At 46.5% G+C, this 17841-nt stretch overlaps 9 protein-coding genes across 9 annotated transcripts; 4 read left to right on the top strand and 5 right to left on the bottom strand.

Moving 5' to 3' along the window:
• Positions 1-1021: 1021 nt before the first annotated feature.
• PSV08DRAFT_373774 (uncharacterized protein) lies at positions 1022-1772 on the bottom strand (the record flags this gene model as incomplete). Its single annotated transcript, XM_066093262.1, has 2 exons — positions 1022-1579; positions 1635-1772. 2 exons carry the CDS (start codon positions 1770-1772, stop codon positions 1022-1024), a joined length of 696 nt encoding a protein of 231 aa, XP_065948505.1.
• Positions 1773-2684: 912 nt separating this feature from the next.
• On the top strand, positions 2685-4740 carry PSV08DRAFT_373772 (uncharacterized protein; the record flags this gene model as incomplete). Its single annotated transcript, XM_066093261.1, has 2 exons — positions 2685-2887; positions 4026-4740. 2 exons carry the CDS (start codon positions 2685-2687, stop codon positions 4738-4740), a joined length of 918 nt encoding a protein of 305 aa, XP_065948504.1.
• A 799-nt stretch (positions 4741-5539) lies between these two features.
• On the bottom strand, positions 5540-6565 carry PSV08DRAFT_250820 (uncharacterized protein; the record flags this gene model as incomplete). Its single annotated transcript, XM_066092420.1, has 4 exons — positions 5540-5590; positions 5654-5750; positions 5999-6074; positions 6133-6565. The coding sequence occupies 4 exons, from the start codon at positions 6563-6565 to the stop codon at positions 5540-5542; spliced, it is 657 nt and encodes a 218-aa protein (XP_065948503.1).
• A 343-nt stretch (positions 6566-6908) lies between these two features.
• PSV08DRAFT_355253 (uncharacterized protein) lies at positions 6909-7469 on the bottom strand (the record flags this gene model as incomplete). Its single annotated transcript, XM_066092904.1, has 2 exons — positions 6909-7329; positions 7414-7469. The coding sequence occupies 2 exons, from the start codon at positions 7467-7469 to the stop codon at positions 6909-6911; spliced, it is 477 nt and encodes a 158-aa protein (XP_065948502.1).
• Positions 7470-8192: 723 nt separating this feature from the next.
• Positions 8193-9343, top strand: PSV08DRAFT_373771 (uncharacterized protein; the record flags this gene model as incomplete). Its single annotated transcript, XM_066093260.1, has 2 exons — positions 8193-8236; positions 8284-9343. The coding sequence occupies 2 exons, from the start codon at positions 8193-8195 to the stop codon at positions 9341-9343; spliced, it is 1104 nt and encodes a 367-aa protein (XP_065948501.1).
• Positions 9344-11496: 2153 nt separating this feature from the next.
• PSV08DRAFT_186856 (uncharacterized protein) lies at positions 11497-12467 on the top strand (the record flags this gene model as incomplete). The annotated part of the gene is made up of 2 exons (XM_066091943.1): positions 11497-11907; positions 11961-12467. 2 exons carry the CDS (start codon positions 11497-11499, stop codon positions 12465-12467), a joined length of 918 nt encoding a protein of 305 aa, XP_065948500.1.
• Positions 12468-12831: 364 nt separating this feature from the next.
• PSV08DRAFT_373769 (uncharacterized protein) lies at positions 12832-13962 on the bottom strand (the record flags this gene model as incomplete). Its single annotated transcript, XM_066093259.1, has 1 exon — positions 12832-13962. The coding sequence occupies one exon, from the start codon at positions 13960-13962 to the stop codon at positions 12832-12834; it is 1131 nt and encodes a 376-aa protein (XP_065948499.1).
• Positions 13963-14290: 328 nt separating this feature from the next.
• PSV08DRAFT_355249 (uncharacterized protein) lies at positions 14291-14938 on the top strand (the record flags this gene model as incomplete). The annotated part of the gene is made up of 1 exon (XM_066092903.1): positions 14291-14938. The coding sequence occupies one exon, from the start codon at positions 14291-14293 to the stop codon at positions 14936-14938; it is 648 nt and encodes a 215-aa protein (XP_065948498.1).
• Positions 14939-17186: 2248 nt separating this feature from the next.
• PSV08DRAFT_186959 (uncharacterized protein) lies at positions 17187-17831 on the bottom strand (the record flags this gene model as incomplete). Its single annotated transcript, XM_066091949.1, has 1 exon — positions 17187-17831. One exon carries the CDS (start codon positions 17829-17831, stop codon positions 17187-17189), a length of 645 nt encoding a protein of 214 aa, XP_065948497.1.
• Positions 17832-17841: the final 10 nt, after the last annotated feature.

The raw sequence follows: 17841 nt of genomic DNA, 5'->3' as shown, positions 1-17841 counted from the left end.
CACTCGGAGCCAATCCCAAACTGCATCTGGCAAATCGGTTGAACATCCACAACAAATCGGACATTGACGTCAGCGATCAAGCGTGTACTGACCTCCGAAGTTCTTTCAAGGAAGCTGGTTACGGAATGGAAGCCAATATTCGGCTATCGTTTGCTTTGTGAGGCATTTTTTCAATGCTACCAGCATTTTTACAGGAGTAGAGACTCAGAAAGAGCCTCCATCATGTTGAGAGGCTGCTTGACATTCGAGCCAGCAAACCGAGAGGTCTCATCAGGAATCACAGAACTTACAACCTTGGAGTTCAAAAGATAGCAAAGGAAGATATTTTCCAAGTAGAGACCGCCGCCAGCCTGTCGATAAAGGGACTTTGCATACATTGTCAAGAAGAGATGAAACCATAGGAGTATTGCATGAAACTTCGTTGCAATCACGTTTTTCACCGTGATTGTGCTGTAAAGTGGGCGCAACACCAAGCAGGAAACAACCCGCCGGTATACTTGCTTGGCAGCTTGCTTGGCAGTGTATCGGAAGGGAATCATGAGAAGCTTACTTGTCTTCTATGTGGAGGCAATGTCACTGCTGAGTGAAATGAAGTGCTTGGTGTTAGTCGTGGTGATGGATGGAGAAATGAGTGAGGCAATAACTCTTAGGCAGGTAGGCCGCTGCGGCACCAAAGAGGACGGGTAACTAGGGCATTAGGAAAACAACGAAATCAACTTTGGAGTTTTTTGAGTCTGTCTTTGCCTGTGCTTTGCTTTTTTGGACATGCAATTACGCTTTTGGCTCATCAAATATGGCTAGTAAATCAATGAACTAGTTAGTGGATTTCTATGCTGTGTATGAGCTACGGGAATATCTTTCCATATTTCTATATGCGGGAGAGACATTAAGTAGTTGGCTAACTGGCTAAATGACTAATAATTCCAAACGCTATAGCAAGAAAGAAGAGGAATGGGTACGAGGCTAGCCATATGGTCAAGATGATGCAAAGCTACCAAAACTGGGGTTAATAATTGCTGAATCAATCAATTTGAGACAAGGTTCGAGGCAGTATCGTGGACAACACCAGCGTCAAGCATGCGACGGCCACCCATGTAGAGACAAGGAAGCTAGGGCTGACTGTTACGGAGAGGAGAGACTTAGGAAGATTGCCAGAAAAGATCATGTACACGGCGCACGCAAGCATACTAGTGATCAAAGAAGCAAATAGCGCCGCTCCCATCGCGACCAATGTAAATAGAGCAGCCCAGTTTCTGTAGCGTGGGTTGTCTTTCCACAACAGCCGCGATAGAAAAACCAGGCTAGCCACAGACGAAGTAGCCCCTAGCAGATACAAAATGGCGATGTATACACGTAAGCCGGCGGCTACGTCAAAGAATGTCGACTTGTGTACAAAGCAGTCGCTCGTAGCTTCTCCTTCTACTTCAGAGCTCAAGCTGCAGTAGCTTGCGGCGTAGATTGAAATCGCACGAGGCACATCTGTCTTCTCGAGAATTTTGTCTAGTCCTGCATCTAACACTTCATCGAAAACAGGAATCGTGTGAACGAGATTCTCAAGCGCATCGTGGAATGCAGTTATCTGGTACACGGTTAACGATATTACACTATGCAGCTGCGTCCAAAAGTGAGCTTACGCGGACGAGGTAAAGTTCACTAAACCAGTTCGGGCGGATGCCTGCTAGTACGCAGAAAAGGCAAAGTAAGAAGGCCAGTAAAACAAGGGCTATTCTAAGAAGGATGCGCCAGTTGCGAATACAAACCCTAAATGACATGGCGCAGGAAGTGCCGTGTCAATAGCTTGGCAACGTTGTCCTCAATATGCGAACTGTCAGTGACCTAGGGAATTCTTCTATCTATCTCATATGGCCTTGTCAGCATGCTTACTTATCGTGCTCACACTATGGCCTTGAGACTATCGTAGTCGCCCGAGTGTTGATATGCTTGCAGTCGTTGCACATCATCATAGTTTGATCAGTACAGCATGCATTCTCTATGTATCAATTTCAAACATAACGGTATGTACAGCCGTTAGCGATCGCGGCTTTACCCCTACATGCAAAGATTTAGAACAGTCTTACCCTCCAAATATGGCTTAGCGCTAGATGTCTGCTGTAGAGCGGCTGATGTCATTGGTCAGTCGCTGATTTAACGATGACTGGTTCGATGGAATGCTACATGCAGAAGTGAAGCCGCAATCGCTAACGGCTGTACATACAAAGCAAACACAAAGGTTTGGTCTTGAATTCCAAGCACTCTACTTACTTTCTTTGTCAATGAACTCTCAAGCTACCATCACTGGGATACTTTTCCCCTACATTGGTGGTAGTGTAGAATATGACAACCGATAACTATATGTACATGATCCATATCAAGTCGCTCGCGTCAGCATAATTCCGGTGTACGAAACTAGGTGTCTTGCAAGTACAAACAAGGCACGCAATAAGCAGGCACCCCAGAGATCGTTAAGGTGTGCTCACGCTGGTGTGTGTTGCTTCGCGTCCAAGCAATCACATTTCTCGCTACTATGTGGCACGGAGCATCTGATGGGATTTGTAACCAACGAACATCAGGTTCGCTGACTAGCAATAACTAGTCGCTACGTATAACCTCAAAGTCTCTTCAGGTGGGAAGCAAACGCAATGAAAGAGCCATCGCTTTTGAGAAAACTTCATTGCAAAACGCCAATGGAAGCCACTGCTGATATAGACATAATATGGCCACTTCAAGACGACAGTTGCCTCACGGCTAACGCTGAGGCATACGTCGATGACTATGTTCAAGCCATCGAGTTTGAACAATATTTCGACAGTACCCTCATGGGCTCCGATACCTTATATCCCGATCTATATGGGGCGACAGTGGATTGGGAGCCAGTGCTACAACGCAAGTACGCGCCTGAAACACGAACGGAACATTTGAGTAGCTCACCTTTTTTGTATTCCACTTCCACTACAGCAGGTATGTCCCCCTTACCGTACATACGAATTGCACAAGTTAACGCTACCCAGCTGATGAGTTATGTCTCTCAGTCGCTAGGACGGAATACAATCAACACCAAACTTTGTGTACTTCCCCTGCACATCTCGGCATGAGTGAAAACTTCAGCGCTACAAATGGTGACCTTTCAACGACAGCTACAGCACCACTTACAGCGGAGAGCATGCGAGCAATATGTTTCTCTACTCCACGCAGCCACGCTGTGCTGTTGCAATTGTCTAGCGAAGCCGCAAATGAAAAAGAAATCTGGGTATCGCCGAGGGATTTAGTACTCCGCAGCAGAAGAGAGACAGGGTCAATGCAGGCCCGAGAAACACATGAAAGAGATGTGTCGAGAAGATATTTGAGAGCGGAGCATGAGATTGCGTCCCTGGCGAGGAAAACGTATCATATCCCTGTGACCACACAACGGAAAGGAGGCAAGCGATCCAAGAAGGCTGGAACAAACCGCCAGAAGATTCAAAGTTCGTAGTTTTGAATGACAATCAACTAATTAGTTAAGCTAAAGGCCTTTCTTATCAACATTCTGGGTTGTGTATGTAACAATAGGATCCACAGCATTCAAGGTAAGAAAAAATTGTTAATAGACGTGACTTTATCGTATAGTTACATATCATTGCCCAACCATGGTTACCATAGCCGGAGCTGCTGAAACACAACATCAGATTGGTTCTCATGCTTGAACCGCACGAAGTAATTCCCTAGTACCATTTAGGGACGGTGAGCACGAATGGCAATCGACGACCTTTAATCGGACGCTGTCCGGGCACTGTTTGAGTAAACCTGAGCAGCATAAATAAGATTGTACACGATGTGGAGGCATTTTGTGTACAAGACAAATGTTCTACACGCGAAATGCATCATAGCTTATGTCTTACTCTTTTTCCATATTCGTAAGCAGAGAGACACACGCTCTCTCATCTTGAGTGATGACTGTTTTCTGCGAGCACAGTGGGTAAGATTCCCTACATATGATCCCTGGTCTGCAGCCCGCATGCATCTCAGGAAGCAGAAAACACATCTGTCAGTTTACAAATGGACATCAAAGAAAACCCAAGAAAGCGCATGCTAGAGCCAATGAGCTCTCCCAGCAGAAAGAGAGCCAGAACGTCGCCTACAAAGCCCAGTAAACCCATCTTAAGCTTGGATTGCACTTTTGCGCCACAAAGCTGCACACCGCAGCGGTTTGTGTCAGCGCCACAAAGCCGCACACCATTGTCCTTTTCCCTCGACTCCAGCACGACTTTTACAAGCTCTACATATTTTGAGCGCACCTCAGCCAGATTCTACCAGGACCCGTTCTCTAGTCAGGTGTACGACCGTCATAAAACATACAACCACCAGCCACAGAGCCATGCACAACCTCCAAGTGGGCCGCCAGTAGCTACCTATTGGCCGGGGTTCTCAGGCTATCAGCCGGCTTGGACGCCAACATATCGCGAGCCCTATGGCTGCTACAACTTTGAAGATATGTGCCAGACAAGTGTCTCTCGTTCAATCTACTCTGCAATTTCTAACAGTAACGGAAATTCTGGACATTTTGCAAATGCTGCGCGTACAAATGGGCCCATGATGATACCTGAGCCGTCTGGAGACACTCGCAGTGCCTTTACTGATGCCCTCGAATCATGCCTACTGAGAGTCCAAGAAAGAGTACTAAGACTCCAAGAAACAGTACTCGCAGAAAAAGGCTCAATAGAAGAGATGCTACAGTTGGCAGCGCTGCTGCGTAGCCAGCATTGAGATGGGGTTTTCGAGCCTGTGCGCCAGGTGATAGAGGATGGCCTGGGACTCGAAGACGATGCAATCTTCTGATTGCTCTAGTACACTATTATAGTCTTGCTTCCAGAATTCCAATCTTGGTGGTAGTAGTTCTTGCCACGTTTTGCGCATTTCTGCTGTTCTCTGAGAAAAGGATAGAAGGAACCGGCTTTTCCGTAGGTTGTTATGTGCACTGTTGGATCGGTAATAGGCTTAGTATGACAATCCAGTATCTATTACATATAGTTGGCATACAAGGATGTGGTGAGTAGGGACTTAGAGGCTACATTTACTAATTACATAAGTAGATAGCAAGGTAGCTTCGAAGCTTAGCTCTCTATCGACTGCAACCTCTTGTACACCTCGCGATTGCTCCCCAGAGCGCAGCCCCTTACAATGTTCTGTGCGATCCTTGTACATGATTATTAATATTCACTATCGAAGTGCAGTGCGGCGTGCAAATCAAAAAAGTCAAAATCGTCTCAAAGATGGATGACGTGTTATAACTAATTATCTAGCAACAGCTTTGCGCATCACATCAAGATGCGCACAAGTGGGCAGCTGGTTCTGGCGCTCTGCGTTGTGTAATGCGGGCGCGCAGTCCTCTCAAGCAAGTGCACTTGGGGTTACCAGTAAGTCACTTGGGGACGAACGGCTCTACGTAAATAAGCGCAACCCTCAGCTGGCGCGAGCCAAATTTATAAACACCAAATTTTCAATTAGTTAGCACACTTTATCGAACAACTAACGCAATAATCACCATATCACATTATCATGGAAACTAGGTCTTTAGATACGTGCCAGCTTTCTGTATCTCTGATTGCGGTTGCATCTATCTTTGACATAGTTCATAATTCAATAATTAGTTCTTTAAGTACTTAGGTAAATTACTAACTTTTGCCCTTTTCACACCGGGGTTTGCCTCGTGTTTCCTGCTCTGCATGGTGAAACTCCCGGCATTCGCAGTCTCGATGACTGAGCAATACCAAACCCTAGGGCAACCATATTTCGCGGTTGCACTGCTTATGCAGACATCCAAATATGTTATAAGGATGCAAAGTCGCGTTTGGATAGGGGTCAAACAATAAGGAGGGGACAAGCCGCCTTGCGGAAAAGACTAGCGAGACGTTCAATATTGCAGACATTTTGTTTGAAGGCTGTCCTAACGAAGCATTAATAGTGTAACTTAATTCAGTTGATTACAGAACTAACTCATTAACTAGGTAATATAGCTACTAACACACATGCAATGCCTATGTTACTGGATGTCACAGCTTTGGCAATGGCTCTGATCTTTGTCGCAGCTTTCACAATAACTATGCTTCCTACAATCCAGAATACTAATACTATCCCAATTTGAGTAGATTTGCTTACACATCGCGCATCGGTTCATATTTACGGGATAATGACCCGGAAGTCTTTTATCCATGCCGTGTGTCCACACGCGCGTGTCTGCAAGTCCCCATCGCCACGCATTATCTTCTTGAAGTTGCCACTTATCTAATCTTTGTAGTTCTTTACTCTTTTTTTCCTTGCACCATGTCCCCACCACCCCCAATCGTCGTTCGTTGCACATGTATTTGAGGACCTCTGCTTTCTCATGATAAGACAGTATGTCTAACATATTCGATACAGACTTGACAGGACCCTGGGTTAAAAGGTTGCGTTGAACGTCAACATTATCCGTAATAAGATATACCGCAAGGAGATCTTTTGGTCCAAGATTACGAATGATCCATCCCAAATCAGAGTCAGTGCATTGCTTGATTGCATCCCGAATATCGGCGATAGATTCCTCTAAATCCATAATAATTATAAAATACGCGTCTCTAGAAGAGGCACGTCTGGATTAGGCTCCTGGCGTTTTTACTCACTCGAAATTGGGTGATGTGTGGGAGATAAACTCTACAGCATATATATTTGGAAGAGGTGCAAAAGATCAAACTAAGTATCGATGTACAGTAATGTTGCCATGCTTACTATGTATGTTATTATACATTTCAATGCTTATGGTTGTCAATACATATATAGTTACATTGATAAGCCGTTTCTCTAAAGGTCAACTGATCATTTATAGTAATACATATATGTAGTAAACATTAATGAGATTAGTTCTAAGCATGGGCTGCAAAGTAAACGTCATCGCATTACTACCTGCAGAGAAAATGTTTCATCGGCAAGCTGTAAAGTGAGATATGTTCGTGACAAGCGACGCAGCACTGCAAATTGTTTAGAAGCGGTTCATTCTGCTCGAAGGCTGTGAAGATATTGGTGCGATCTAGAGAGAAGCCTACCTGGCAGCTGCCTCCGTAGGGTGTGGAGCCCGGCGCGCCCGCTGTGTACGTATGGTCGGAAAGCTGGAAGTAAGCATCCTGGCCGGCTTGTCGCACCACTTGCGGCTCCTGCTTGTCGAACAGGTCAAGGTGGCCCCGACAGACGCCTGGGTTTGGCAAGGTAGCCTGGCCGTCCTTGTCACAGCATCCTAGAGGGAAGTTGAGCTCGCGATTCACGTACGTAGACATCGCGTTGGCCTTTTTGGCGCCTCCGAGCGGTCCAGGATACCAAAGTGACCTGGTCAGCCGTTAGCATATGGGGTAGCGGCATCACAACTTCTGCCTTGCCATAGACGGCACACAAGCAAATGAAGATACCTACATGTGCCCGCTAATGCCCACAGCCCAATATATATGGACGAGGGCCTTTGAGTACATGTTTGGCGAGGAAGAAGGCGGCTCGAGACAAACCACTCTGTGTTAGTGTCATCACGCAGCCCGGCACTTTATGTCATTGGGCTCACGAAAGAATCTGGCCCTACGTGCTTTCTCTTGGCATCTTGTCTACGACTAGCCTCGACCTCGATCTCAGCATTCTGCAAATGCTCACACTATCAGCCATTCACCGCCCTCATTACTTTTTCTACATGGCCCGTCGGGTCATGCCATCGCTTCGATGTATACAAACCATGAGCAAGCAGAGGTCGTTGGTGATTGCTAGAACCAGGATGCGGCAGTAGGCAGCAAATTTCAGCTAATGTAAGGAAATATCGCTCCGGCTGAGACACCTGCATTGGAACACTCAGCATCCTCTTGCAGCGGGTCACGGCATACAGGTCGTGTCTTGTCGACCCTGAATTGATATTTCCATCTACCTGTTCATATTACCTTCATGCAGCAATCCAAGCAGCCGCAGATGATGAGTAAGTATCCAAAGATTGCCATTTGAGATTCTTGGCCAAATCCTAGAGGAGGTCACAGAGGCCAACATATGAGACAGCCCTAGATTCACCTATGGGATATCAGGTGCACCTATGCTCCTGTCTCTATCGCACTGCTAGCGCTATGTGAGAGGACTTCTTCTGTTGGATCAGCTAAGGTGGGACGTGAGTTCTGTACTACGGTTAGTGTGCCAAACGTGGCATGACTGGGCCTTGGACTATGCGCTACGCGAGGTTTTCCTCAAGAACTGGGGAAGTGTGGAGGTAAGTGCGCACATGCTGCCTGAGAGCCGAATGCGCTGACTATGTAGCGATGGTTTGACCTGTCGCATTTGCAGAGAGTTTCCTAGATTTGGGTCGGCAATCAGGCGTGTATGTGTCCATGGCTTCTATACCGCTGAGACGGTCTCACTCGTCTACGAAACACTAAAAGAATGCGACAACCTGACTTCGTTGTCGTGTCCATGGACGACTATCCGCTACTTGATCCATGATTCGTGGCAAGTGTTGCCAACAGGTCGCAGAGTGCGACTGGAATCCCTGGAGTTGCAATGTGTCGAGCCCACGACCCAACAACTGGCCGATCCAACAAACTGGATTGACCTCAATCTCCTGTTTTCAGTAGACTTTGGTTACCTGCATCGCCTGAAGATCTTCGGCAACACGACCTTTATGCCTGTCACAGACAGCGATGTCGCCGGGATCGCCAGCACTGCTACAAGGCTCAAAGAGTTTCATCTGACCTGTAATTCCTCTGCCACCATAGACAGCGTGGTGGCAATGGCCGAGGCAGCTCCCGCAACGCTTCGTATCATAGAGCACAGCCTTCGATCGCAGGATGGATTTTGGCATTCACATCCTGGCTCTCCCAATAGCAGCGGCCAGCACTACTGTGCGGTGTTTCGAAAACTCTCTCGATCGCAAACTCTATCCGTGTCGCTGCCGTCAATCTGTGCCGATTTCTTCACTAGCGGGTTTTGCGAGATTTCTGGTATTCTCCAAGTGCGTGCAGTCCACATTTGCGAGCATGCAAACAGCCGCTGGACGTTGAACACCATGGAAGCTCTTCGAGTGCTGCTTGATCGAGCTCGTCTCTTGATAAAGCATTGTTCCTGCTATAAAAGGCAGGATAGTCTCTATATAGAATTCTTCTTCGCTGGCTATATATTTGAGCCCGGGCTTCACAAGGTGCTTGGCGATTTTTCTAGGCTGCAGAAGCTCTCCAAAGACAGTTGGTCTCCCGCTACGGTCTTCAGCAGCAAAGGGCCCTATGGTAGCACTGGTTTATACGACGGGAACGAAGGGGTCTCTTTTGAACGGATCGAAGAAGAAGATTTCGTACCCGCGGACCGGTGGCTATACGTATTGTAGACGTTTTGACGGATAGGCTCGGCATGTCATCAGCTCCATGAGCTAGCACCATCGACCCTTCGCCATCTGAAAATGGTGAAAGGAAAACAGTCTCCATAGAGCGCAGCTAGTTAACACTGCCTAAACTAGCCACAATCCGGTATTGTGATGACGCCTATACACCAAAAATCCCATGAGTACTTTTCGACGTCATCATCATAGGCATTTTAAATGATATACGCAGTATATTTCATATGATCAAGACGTCCGTACATACCCAGACTTAACAGTGCTCGTCCTGCACTAGTGTATGTCTGCATAGCCTACAACAGATGGATCACATAGCAATTGCAGAAATTCGTCCGGATGTGCAATCAGGATATATCAGAGCAATTTTCATGGTGAAATGGCTATCATTCCTGCCGAGCCTAGCCTGAGACTCCGCCATGCACAGGGACAGATAAAGGTGCGCTTCACTTGCGTTAGCGCCCTATCCCTCGCAATGACCAATATTACGGTCGGCGACAAGATACTGTTCAACCTTCAGGGCGCAGTAGCCAAGCGGAATAGTGAGACCTACAATCTAGAACGAGGCAAGGAACAACGGTGTTGCCGCCGATATGTTTCAGGGGTTACAGCAACCGCAATACTGTAATTGAATAATTCAAAAGACTAGTTACGGAATGCCGATTAAAACCTTCATGTGTGCCGTGCAAGAAGGATGCAGACGTATACACACACCTAAATGGCGGAAATCAGGGGAAAATGATATAATGTTCATCCCTCGTGTCAGGAAAAGCACCCCCAAGAGAGGATCAGCAAGGTATGTCGACTTTGAGCCAATTTCACTTTGTGTGTACATACATCTTGCATATAGTAATAAGAGAGTAGATTGTTGTAAGCTACAAAAAGCTTTTACTTAGCGGTGCTAGTAAGACACTCTGGTACTCGGTTTAATATCAATATATGTAACTACTAGGAGTAGTTAGGGAGAGTAACACTTGCTCGAAGTATCTCGTTGTCCTCCCGTACCGGAACTTTTCTTTGAGGTATAGACTTTACAAATGATTTTTTGCAGAGTTCACGACATCATCGTAAGGACCGTGAGTAAGCAGAAAAATCAATATGCATCAATCAAGAGATATTTTTCTGAAATCGCGGCGGCTTTCTCAAACATAGAAGCTCTTCACAGTACTCAGATCGTTCCTACCCTGGTCCTGTTGCTCTAGTCTGTTTCTGTGTGCGTGGTCTCAAAAATGGATACTTTCCCTTCTCCATTGCACTGATGTCATTTCACACGGCCCCCACCTTCTCTGTCCATCCACGAGATCTAAGTTAGTAGCGAGGAATCATTACATAACATTTTCAATGAACAGCGGACTGGATTTGGCGTGGGACTCTTTTTGCACGACCCCTAACTGAATAACAACGTCGTGAACATCGTAGTGGCAGGCGAGGGCACCGGGATTCACAAGATCAGCCCTGGCACTAATTCGTAGTAGGTGACGCGAAACTGTACGGAAAATGCGTAATTTATTGGCCAGGCTGGGCTATCGGTTATACGGCTGCCGAGTCTACATAACTATATTTGGCAGTGCCATTATCCTAGAGAACTGCTTTCCAAGTCAGACGCTTTCGGTGAGAATTTGTGATCTTCGAGTATATTCTCAGAGATAATAACCAAAGTAGGCAGTCAGAAAGAAGAGCATGCACTACAGAGATTGTCCAAAACTATTCCACATGCAAACTGTCAGCACGATGCAAGTGACCATAAGCCATTACAAACAGTAAGCAGACCGTACAGGATGCAGACCTTGCCTGCCTCCCAAACGCGTACATATGTGTTCTTTTAGGAGGATACATGCTAGATCCTTTGGCAGGGTCATGTCTTTACCTTCGTTTTACGTCATGGTAAAGGAGCTGGCTGAACTGACACGGCGATGCTATCTAATGCGCCTCGATTTCGTCTATTGCCGGTGATCAAATCCTAGCTAAGCATCACATGAACTCAAATGAGCATGTAAATGATCTCTGATAGTTGCTTGGCATTTTCAGAACATTCCGGTGCCTAAGTGTCCATGTGAAGTGTGTAGCCATTGTTAGTCTCCGTTTTCCTCCAAAATTCCAGTGTACTATCGACTCTGATCGCACCACGAAAAATTACAGCCCGCACAATGATGTTAACAAGAACTGGTCGGACGACAACACTCACCCTTATGGTAGTCACTGCTTTGGCACAAGGACCTGTACAAATGACGACTGATAGCAGCACGAGCGCAACATCTTCGACCACATCAACGGCCACAACTTCGATCATCGTTTCTCCGACCTCTACTGTTAACACACAAACGAGCGCCACTGAAGTGCGGTACCATACAGTCAAAGCCGGCGCAGGCGGCTTCCACTTCGAACCTGCAGAGCTGACCAATGTATCTGTCGGAGACGTCGTCACATTCGAGTTCTACCCACCAGACCATTCTGTGGCTCGGGCCGAGTTTGGAAGCGCTTGTGTACCCTACGAATATACTGGAAAAGATCGAATCGGATTCTGGTCAGGGACGCAATGGGTCAAAACACACAACGATGTGAGCAGTCGCACACGATTCAAATGATGTGACGTTGTCGACTGACAAAGCAGATTACCCACTGGAATTTGACAATCAACAGCACGGAACCGATCTTTTATTACTGCGCCGCCCCAGATTCGTGCAAAGGGAAGCAAATGATTGGCGTCATCAATCCAAACGCCACTCAGACGCTCCATGACCAGCAACTGGCCGCAGCTAGGGCCGACTACCAACTAGCACCTGGCGATCCCGTGCCCAACGAAGCCTCTTCAACTTTTGTCTCTTCACCGACGGCTAGCTCACAGGCAGAACTCGTATCTGTCAACAAACCTTCCCCGAAGCTCTCTACGGCTGCCATCGCTGGCATCACAGTTGGTGTGGTTGTCTTTCTCACTTTGTGTGCAGGTCTCCTCTTCTTCCTCATCCGTAAGGCTCGTGTGGGTCACCAAACACCTGTTATATTACACGGCCAGACCGGTAAGCAAGTAAACGAAGTTCCCGTCGAGCTCGGCGGAGCACCAGTGCAGAGCCCTGTGTACAGGTCGGTGCAAAACAACCCTAGTCCACCAAAACTTTAGGCAAAAACATTGGTCGTCCTAGATCACTTGGCAACAAATTTTGTAGCTAGTTATGACCTATTTCTATCGGGCTAAGCATAAAACATTGCGGAGTAGTCAAACTGTATGTCCATCTCGTTTCATTCGTTTTCGGAAGTAACTAGAACATGTAATGAAAAACCATTCTATTGTAGGAATATAGTACCTCAATGCGTATCTCATATATTTTCGCTCGTTTTCCTCCGTATCGTCTCATGATCGTTCCGCTACATTCAATCCTCTCGATACACCGCCTGCGTTCATACATATGCATCGCAGAAAGAAAACAAAGACAGACATGAATGAGATGCATGTTGCATAGGGATTACTGAGCAATAACTACCTCTCACAACATACGCTTCAAGATCTGCCCATCTGCACAGACCGTTCCTGGTGCTAGTAACTGGGAACGCGCGCAGCCGTGATCGCAAAGGCCGTAATGGTAGCTGCCTATACACACGACCTCGTTCGCTGGACTACATGGAATGCAGGTCTGAGATGCAGCTGGTAGGCTTTCTGGTACATCTGTGGGTGGCGTTGACCCTTGGGAAGCCAACGCCTGGGTAGCTTGAGCAACGAAAGCCTTGGCTTCGGAAGCTGGCATCCCTCCAGCAGCGAGAGCTTTAACTGGTGCACGGCTGAACCAGTTCAGAGATGCGGTCTCAGAAGCTGAATACGTCGGCTGTTCGTGCAAAACTGTGAGCGCGCTTGCCTGGCTGGGCGAGTTGTTAGATAATGCATCTGCTGGGCGAGGCGTCTGCAGCTCGCCACCGAACGCAGTCATGGAAGCACACCCGGAACCGAGAAGCCCCGTGGTAGGTCGTGCCTGACTCCCGGTCTGTACAGCGCTTCCAGGATCTGGGAACGCGAAGTCAAAGTTCTCAATGGTTGAACACGCTGAGCTTGGTAAGTTAGCGACAAACATGTCGGGAAGGGACGCCAGAAATCCAGGGTCGGTTCCTCCGCCGCGGACGCTAATTGGAGCACAGTTCATGTAAATTTCGCGGTTGCCTTTCTTGTTGAACCAGGTCCAAGCAAAAGTATAGGTACCACTGGGCAGCTCTTTTGGGAGCACGACCTCAAATGTGTCCGGGATGGGGCTCGCAGGACCTCCTAACAAATTCCCCTCTGCGGTAGCTGGACACCCCCCAACCACGCTATGTATTACCTTCCACTGGCTGTCCTTGGTGGGCTGCAGATCTTCAGACAACGAGAATTGGCAGGATCCACCCCCATGAACTGCAGAGCCCACAAAGCGGATTTTTTGCGCTTCACCAGCCGTCCAACTGTTCATCTGCGTCACATCGTACACGCCCGGTCGAAGCTTGCATGGGAAATCACTACCTGTGCCATCTAGTGGAGCATTATTGAGCGTGGAAATGCCGTAAGGCACGGGGCTAACTAGTTTCACATGTGCAAGCGTGCTAGCAAATATTCTGCACGCAATTCCAAGCGAGGCAACTTGTGTCAGCCGCATATTGAGTATTAGTCTCGGCAGTGGACTGCTAGAATGGAAATGACGATTAAATATCTACGGTCAGCAGGTGAGAAAGCTGACGAAGGGGTAGTGGCTTATTAGTGAGCGCAGTGTGCCCACAGCCCTTGTATCACGGCCATTATCAGCGTAGGTGTTTGCCCAATTACCGGATGAGCATCGAGGTCATTGGGAGCCAGAAATAGTGCATTCTTGACAATGCAGTATGTCAGACGATGTGCACATTCTACGCATCGATACATATATAATTGCAGTTTGCGCCTTAGTACTTGCTCGTTTGACACCAGCATCACCCGCTAACCTTAATAAAATGAAACCAGCACTAGCCAAGTCTGCCATTTTAAATGGAGAGATGTTGACGAAGGGTGTGAAAGATGGGGTGAAGGACGTGAAGAAGGACGTGAAGAAGGAGAAGGAGAAGGAGAAGGAGAAGGAGAAGGAGAGGGAGAGGGAGAAGGATAAGGAGAGGGAGAAGGAGGAGAAGATGAAGAAGAAGAAAAAGAAGAAGAAGAAGATCATGGAGAAAGTGGAAGTCGAAAAGACTTACGCTACTGACATAAATCCGGAACAGCCTGAGCGATGGCAAGGTTCAACTGCAATTGTGTCTCCAAAAGATAATATGTTCGTTTCCGATACAAATCTCCAGCCCGGTGAAGAGAATGTTGGAGTTCCCAAGTACCCGGAGGATTTCGCGCCAAATCTAAGAGATATAGGAGAATTTCATCAAGCCACTATGAATAACAATGTGCAAATACTTAAGGAGAACATGCAGAAGATGCTGGAAAATGAAATTAGGCCAAATCCACATATGAAAACTTGCGAGGAGAAGATACAAAATATACTAGATGATCATGAAACTAGGTCAGGTCAGCTTGTAGATATGCTAATGTCGAATCTGAGTAAACTAGTCACCGTCGGAGCTGATGCCACTGTAGATAAAGAGAATTTGACTAGTTAAGAGGATTGGTCTGTCTTATTCTTATTCATTCATTCATTAATCAGTTAATTGCATGAATAGAATCAGCAAATGATGTAAATGTTGATTTCTAGTTAGTTGTTTAACTAGTTGTTTAATAGACTTCGTAATCGTTTTCATAGATGACTTGACTAAGTTAACGTTAAACATCTAATTAAGTTAACTAACTAACTAACTACTTAACTAGTTACTTAACTACTAAATTATTAGTCGTGCTAGTACATGAATCAATGGAGCTCGCGTGAGTAAAGCTAACTAACTATGAAACCAGCCACAAGATGGCATTATTAATTATATCTAAAAAGTCGAAGGAGCTCTTTTTCACATGTGGTAAGGGGAATCACATGCTAAGGGGCAGTGCCTCTTGATAGTGCAGACATGCTAGTTAACTACATGCCTTTTGTGTGTAATTACATCCAGTCTGTCCTCTTCCTGCGCAAGACACAAGCCTGCTAACTAGATCCCGCTAGGTGCATAAATCGATTGCTGCTACAATAGCCGTGTGAGTCAAAATTCAGAACGCGCAATGCATCTCGTCCAAATCGTCGCCTGACATAGGAATTCTCACAGGCGTGAGAAGTTCGTACATTGGTGGGTAATGGAGCGCTCGCAAGTTGCAGAATTTATCTTTGCCATCGGTCTACTCTATGCCAGTGACATTAGGATCTCTTTCCAATGTTGTGGCATCGCATTGGTTCAAGGCGTCGACAGGACGCGCAGCTTCCTGAACGTGTCTCGTGTCTTCTCCAACCGCCATATCCAGAGGTAAATGGTGAACCTTGTCATTCAATACTCTCTTTACGCTTGTGGTATTCTCTTGAATCGGTGACAAGGAGCTCAAATATCTAGGTTTTTTTGTGCACAGCCTGGTGATAGTCACGTGAGGCACTATCAGCGCCCTTCTGTAACTATGAGAGGCCTCCGCTACGCTAGGCAGTAGTTCTAATCGATTTTCGCGAGATCCTTCCTTGTCGGGACGAGTAAGGCGACGACCACAGTCGTTTTGTTCCACGAAACTAATTCCAGATGAAAACTCATGGCTGTAGACGGCATGTTGAGCGCTGGATGAACTGCTGTCTGCCTTCATTGCAAAGTTTGTAATAGTTTGATGCCAGATATGGTATGTGTTCGGGGGTGGTCAGAAGGGCTGTTCACTGCTGGCGCTATCATGGCCACTGCAGACAAGCGTTCATAGGACTCTTCAATCATCAGAACACGCGCTAGTCTATGGCCAGTAAGCATACAATGTGTCACCAGAACAAGACGTCCCGTAAGCATCATGGTAGATACGCTATGTGGATAATGGAGGCCACCAATGCGTTAAGTCATGTGTGTTCATCACAAATGCTGCATATTGGCTCAGAATTGCCACCTGACTGCACATCGATAGCGACTTGAATTTCCTAGGTTCGTGAATGTGATAAGGGCGTTATCTTGTCAGATATTACATAACATATGCATCACGCAGTCGATCAACGATTTGATCTCACATGCATTCATAAGCCTATTGAGAATTTCACTAGAACATACAAAGGACTACTTAGGACCCCTATAATTTGCTCATCGACTACGACATCTTCAATCAAGACTCTTGCTGACTGATACTCATAATTCACATAAGATTTTTTGCTCTACCCATCGATAAATTATATGCCCCACACAGTTGATACCGCGAGTATGCAAGCGATCAGAAGACGCAACCCTAGGCGTAAATGCAGTAAAAACACGAGCTATCAGGATGGTGATACTGACAGTGGTATTGAAATCGAGGACGATACTTACGCTGGTATCGAAATCGAGAGTGAAACTGACAGTGAAACCGAAAGCGAAGATGACAGTGAAACTGAGAGCAAGTGTAATATAAGCGTTGTGGACGAAGACGGAGAGGAAAATAGGGCCAATGATGACTACAGATCAAGCGACGATGACACTGAGACAGATTCAGAGTCCAGCGACAGCTATTCGGATATGTGCGAGAGCGACCTGGAGATTGCAGGGCTTTTGGAGCGCGTCGAGCTAAGCCCAAGCGACAGCAAAACTTCCAGCAGTGAATTTCTATAATCCGCCTCACGTTTAATCATGATAAGTTTGATTAGTGTTAAACAATAGGGGGAAACCACTCAGAAGACAACTCTTTGAATTGCGGGAGACATGTCTCGAAGAAATGGGGCAGTAAGGAGTAGTTAGTTAATCCAGCTTATCTGACTAGCTGTTTAGTTACATGCGTAAACTATTTTCTCTTATCTATGCTACGTAGAAGTTCATTCTTCCATTTCGGTGGAAATGCATTAAGAGGTGCCCGCACGAGACCATCCCACATGTATTCATGCTTCTTTCTGATTTTGCGTAATAACTCGCGCGCCTTGTCGGTAGGTGACAAGAGGACCGTGATCTGCATTTTTCCGTTCACCTTGCGACGGAGTACATTTTTCAGTTCATAAACATCTTTTGACCACTCTTCCCTCCATAGCAGTGTGGATATCCATTCTCTATCTGCTCGTGGGTGAATACCCTGTCCCAGATCTCTGTCTTCATACAGTATTTTTCCCGATATCATCCTCTTCTGACACTCTGCAAGCGACTCGAAATATGGTGTCTTTGTGCTTGGATCTAGAACTAAACACCACGTTGCTTGTTGCAGGGGGTGATAGGAGAAGTCATGCCCATTTCGTGTGTAGAATGGCATCTCCCTAGCCAGAATGTGATGTCTTTGAATATTCTCCAAATGACGGACGGGGCCGCCACGTTTCAATGTCTCTGATTGTTGGCTGTGCATAAATGTACCGCTGTCTGCTAACGTGATACTTGCTCTGATTTTTGCCGTCTCAAAATCTATTACATTCTGCGTACAATCTTCAAACGACAGAATTGACATCTCGTTACTG

This window comes from Bipolaris maydis (genome assembly GCF_028858645.1).
Source record: "Bipolaris maydis strain C4 unplaced genomic scaffold PSV08scaffold_13, whole genome shotgun sequence".
NCBI classification, from domain to species: Eukaryota; Fungi; Ascomycota; class Dothideomycetes; order Pleosporales; family Pleosporaceae; genus Bipolaris; species Bipolaris maydis.
The sequence above is the reverse complement of the archived record's forward strand: the minus strand, read 5'-3'. Positions and strand labels throughout refer to the sequence as shown.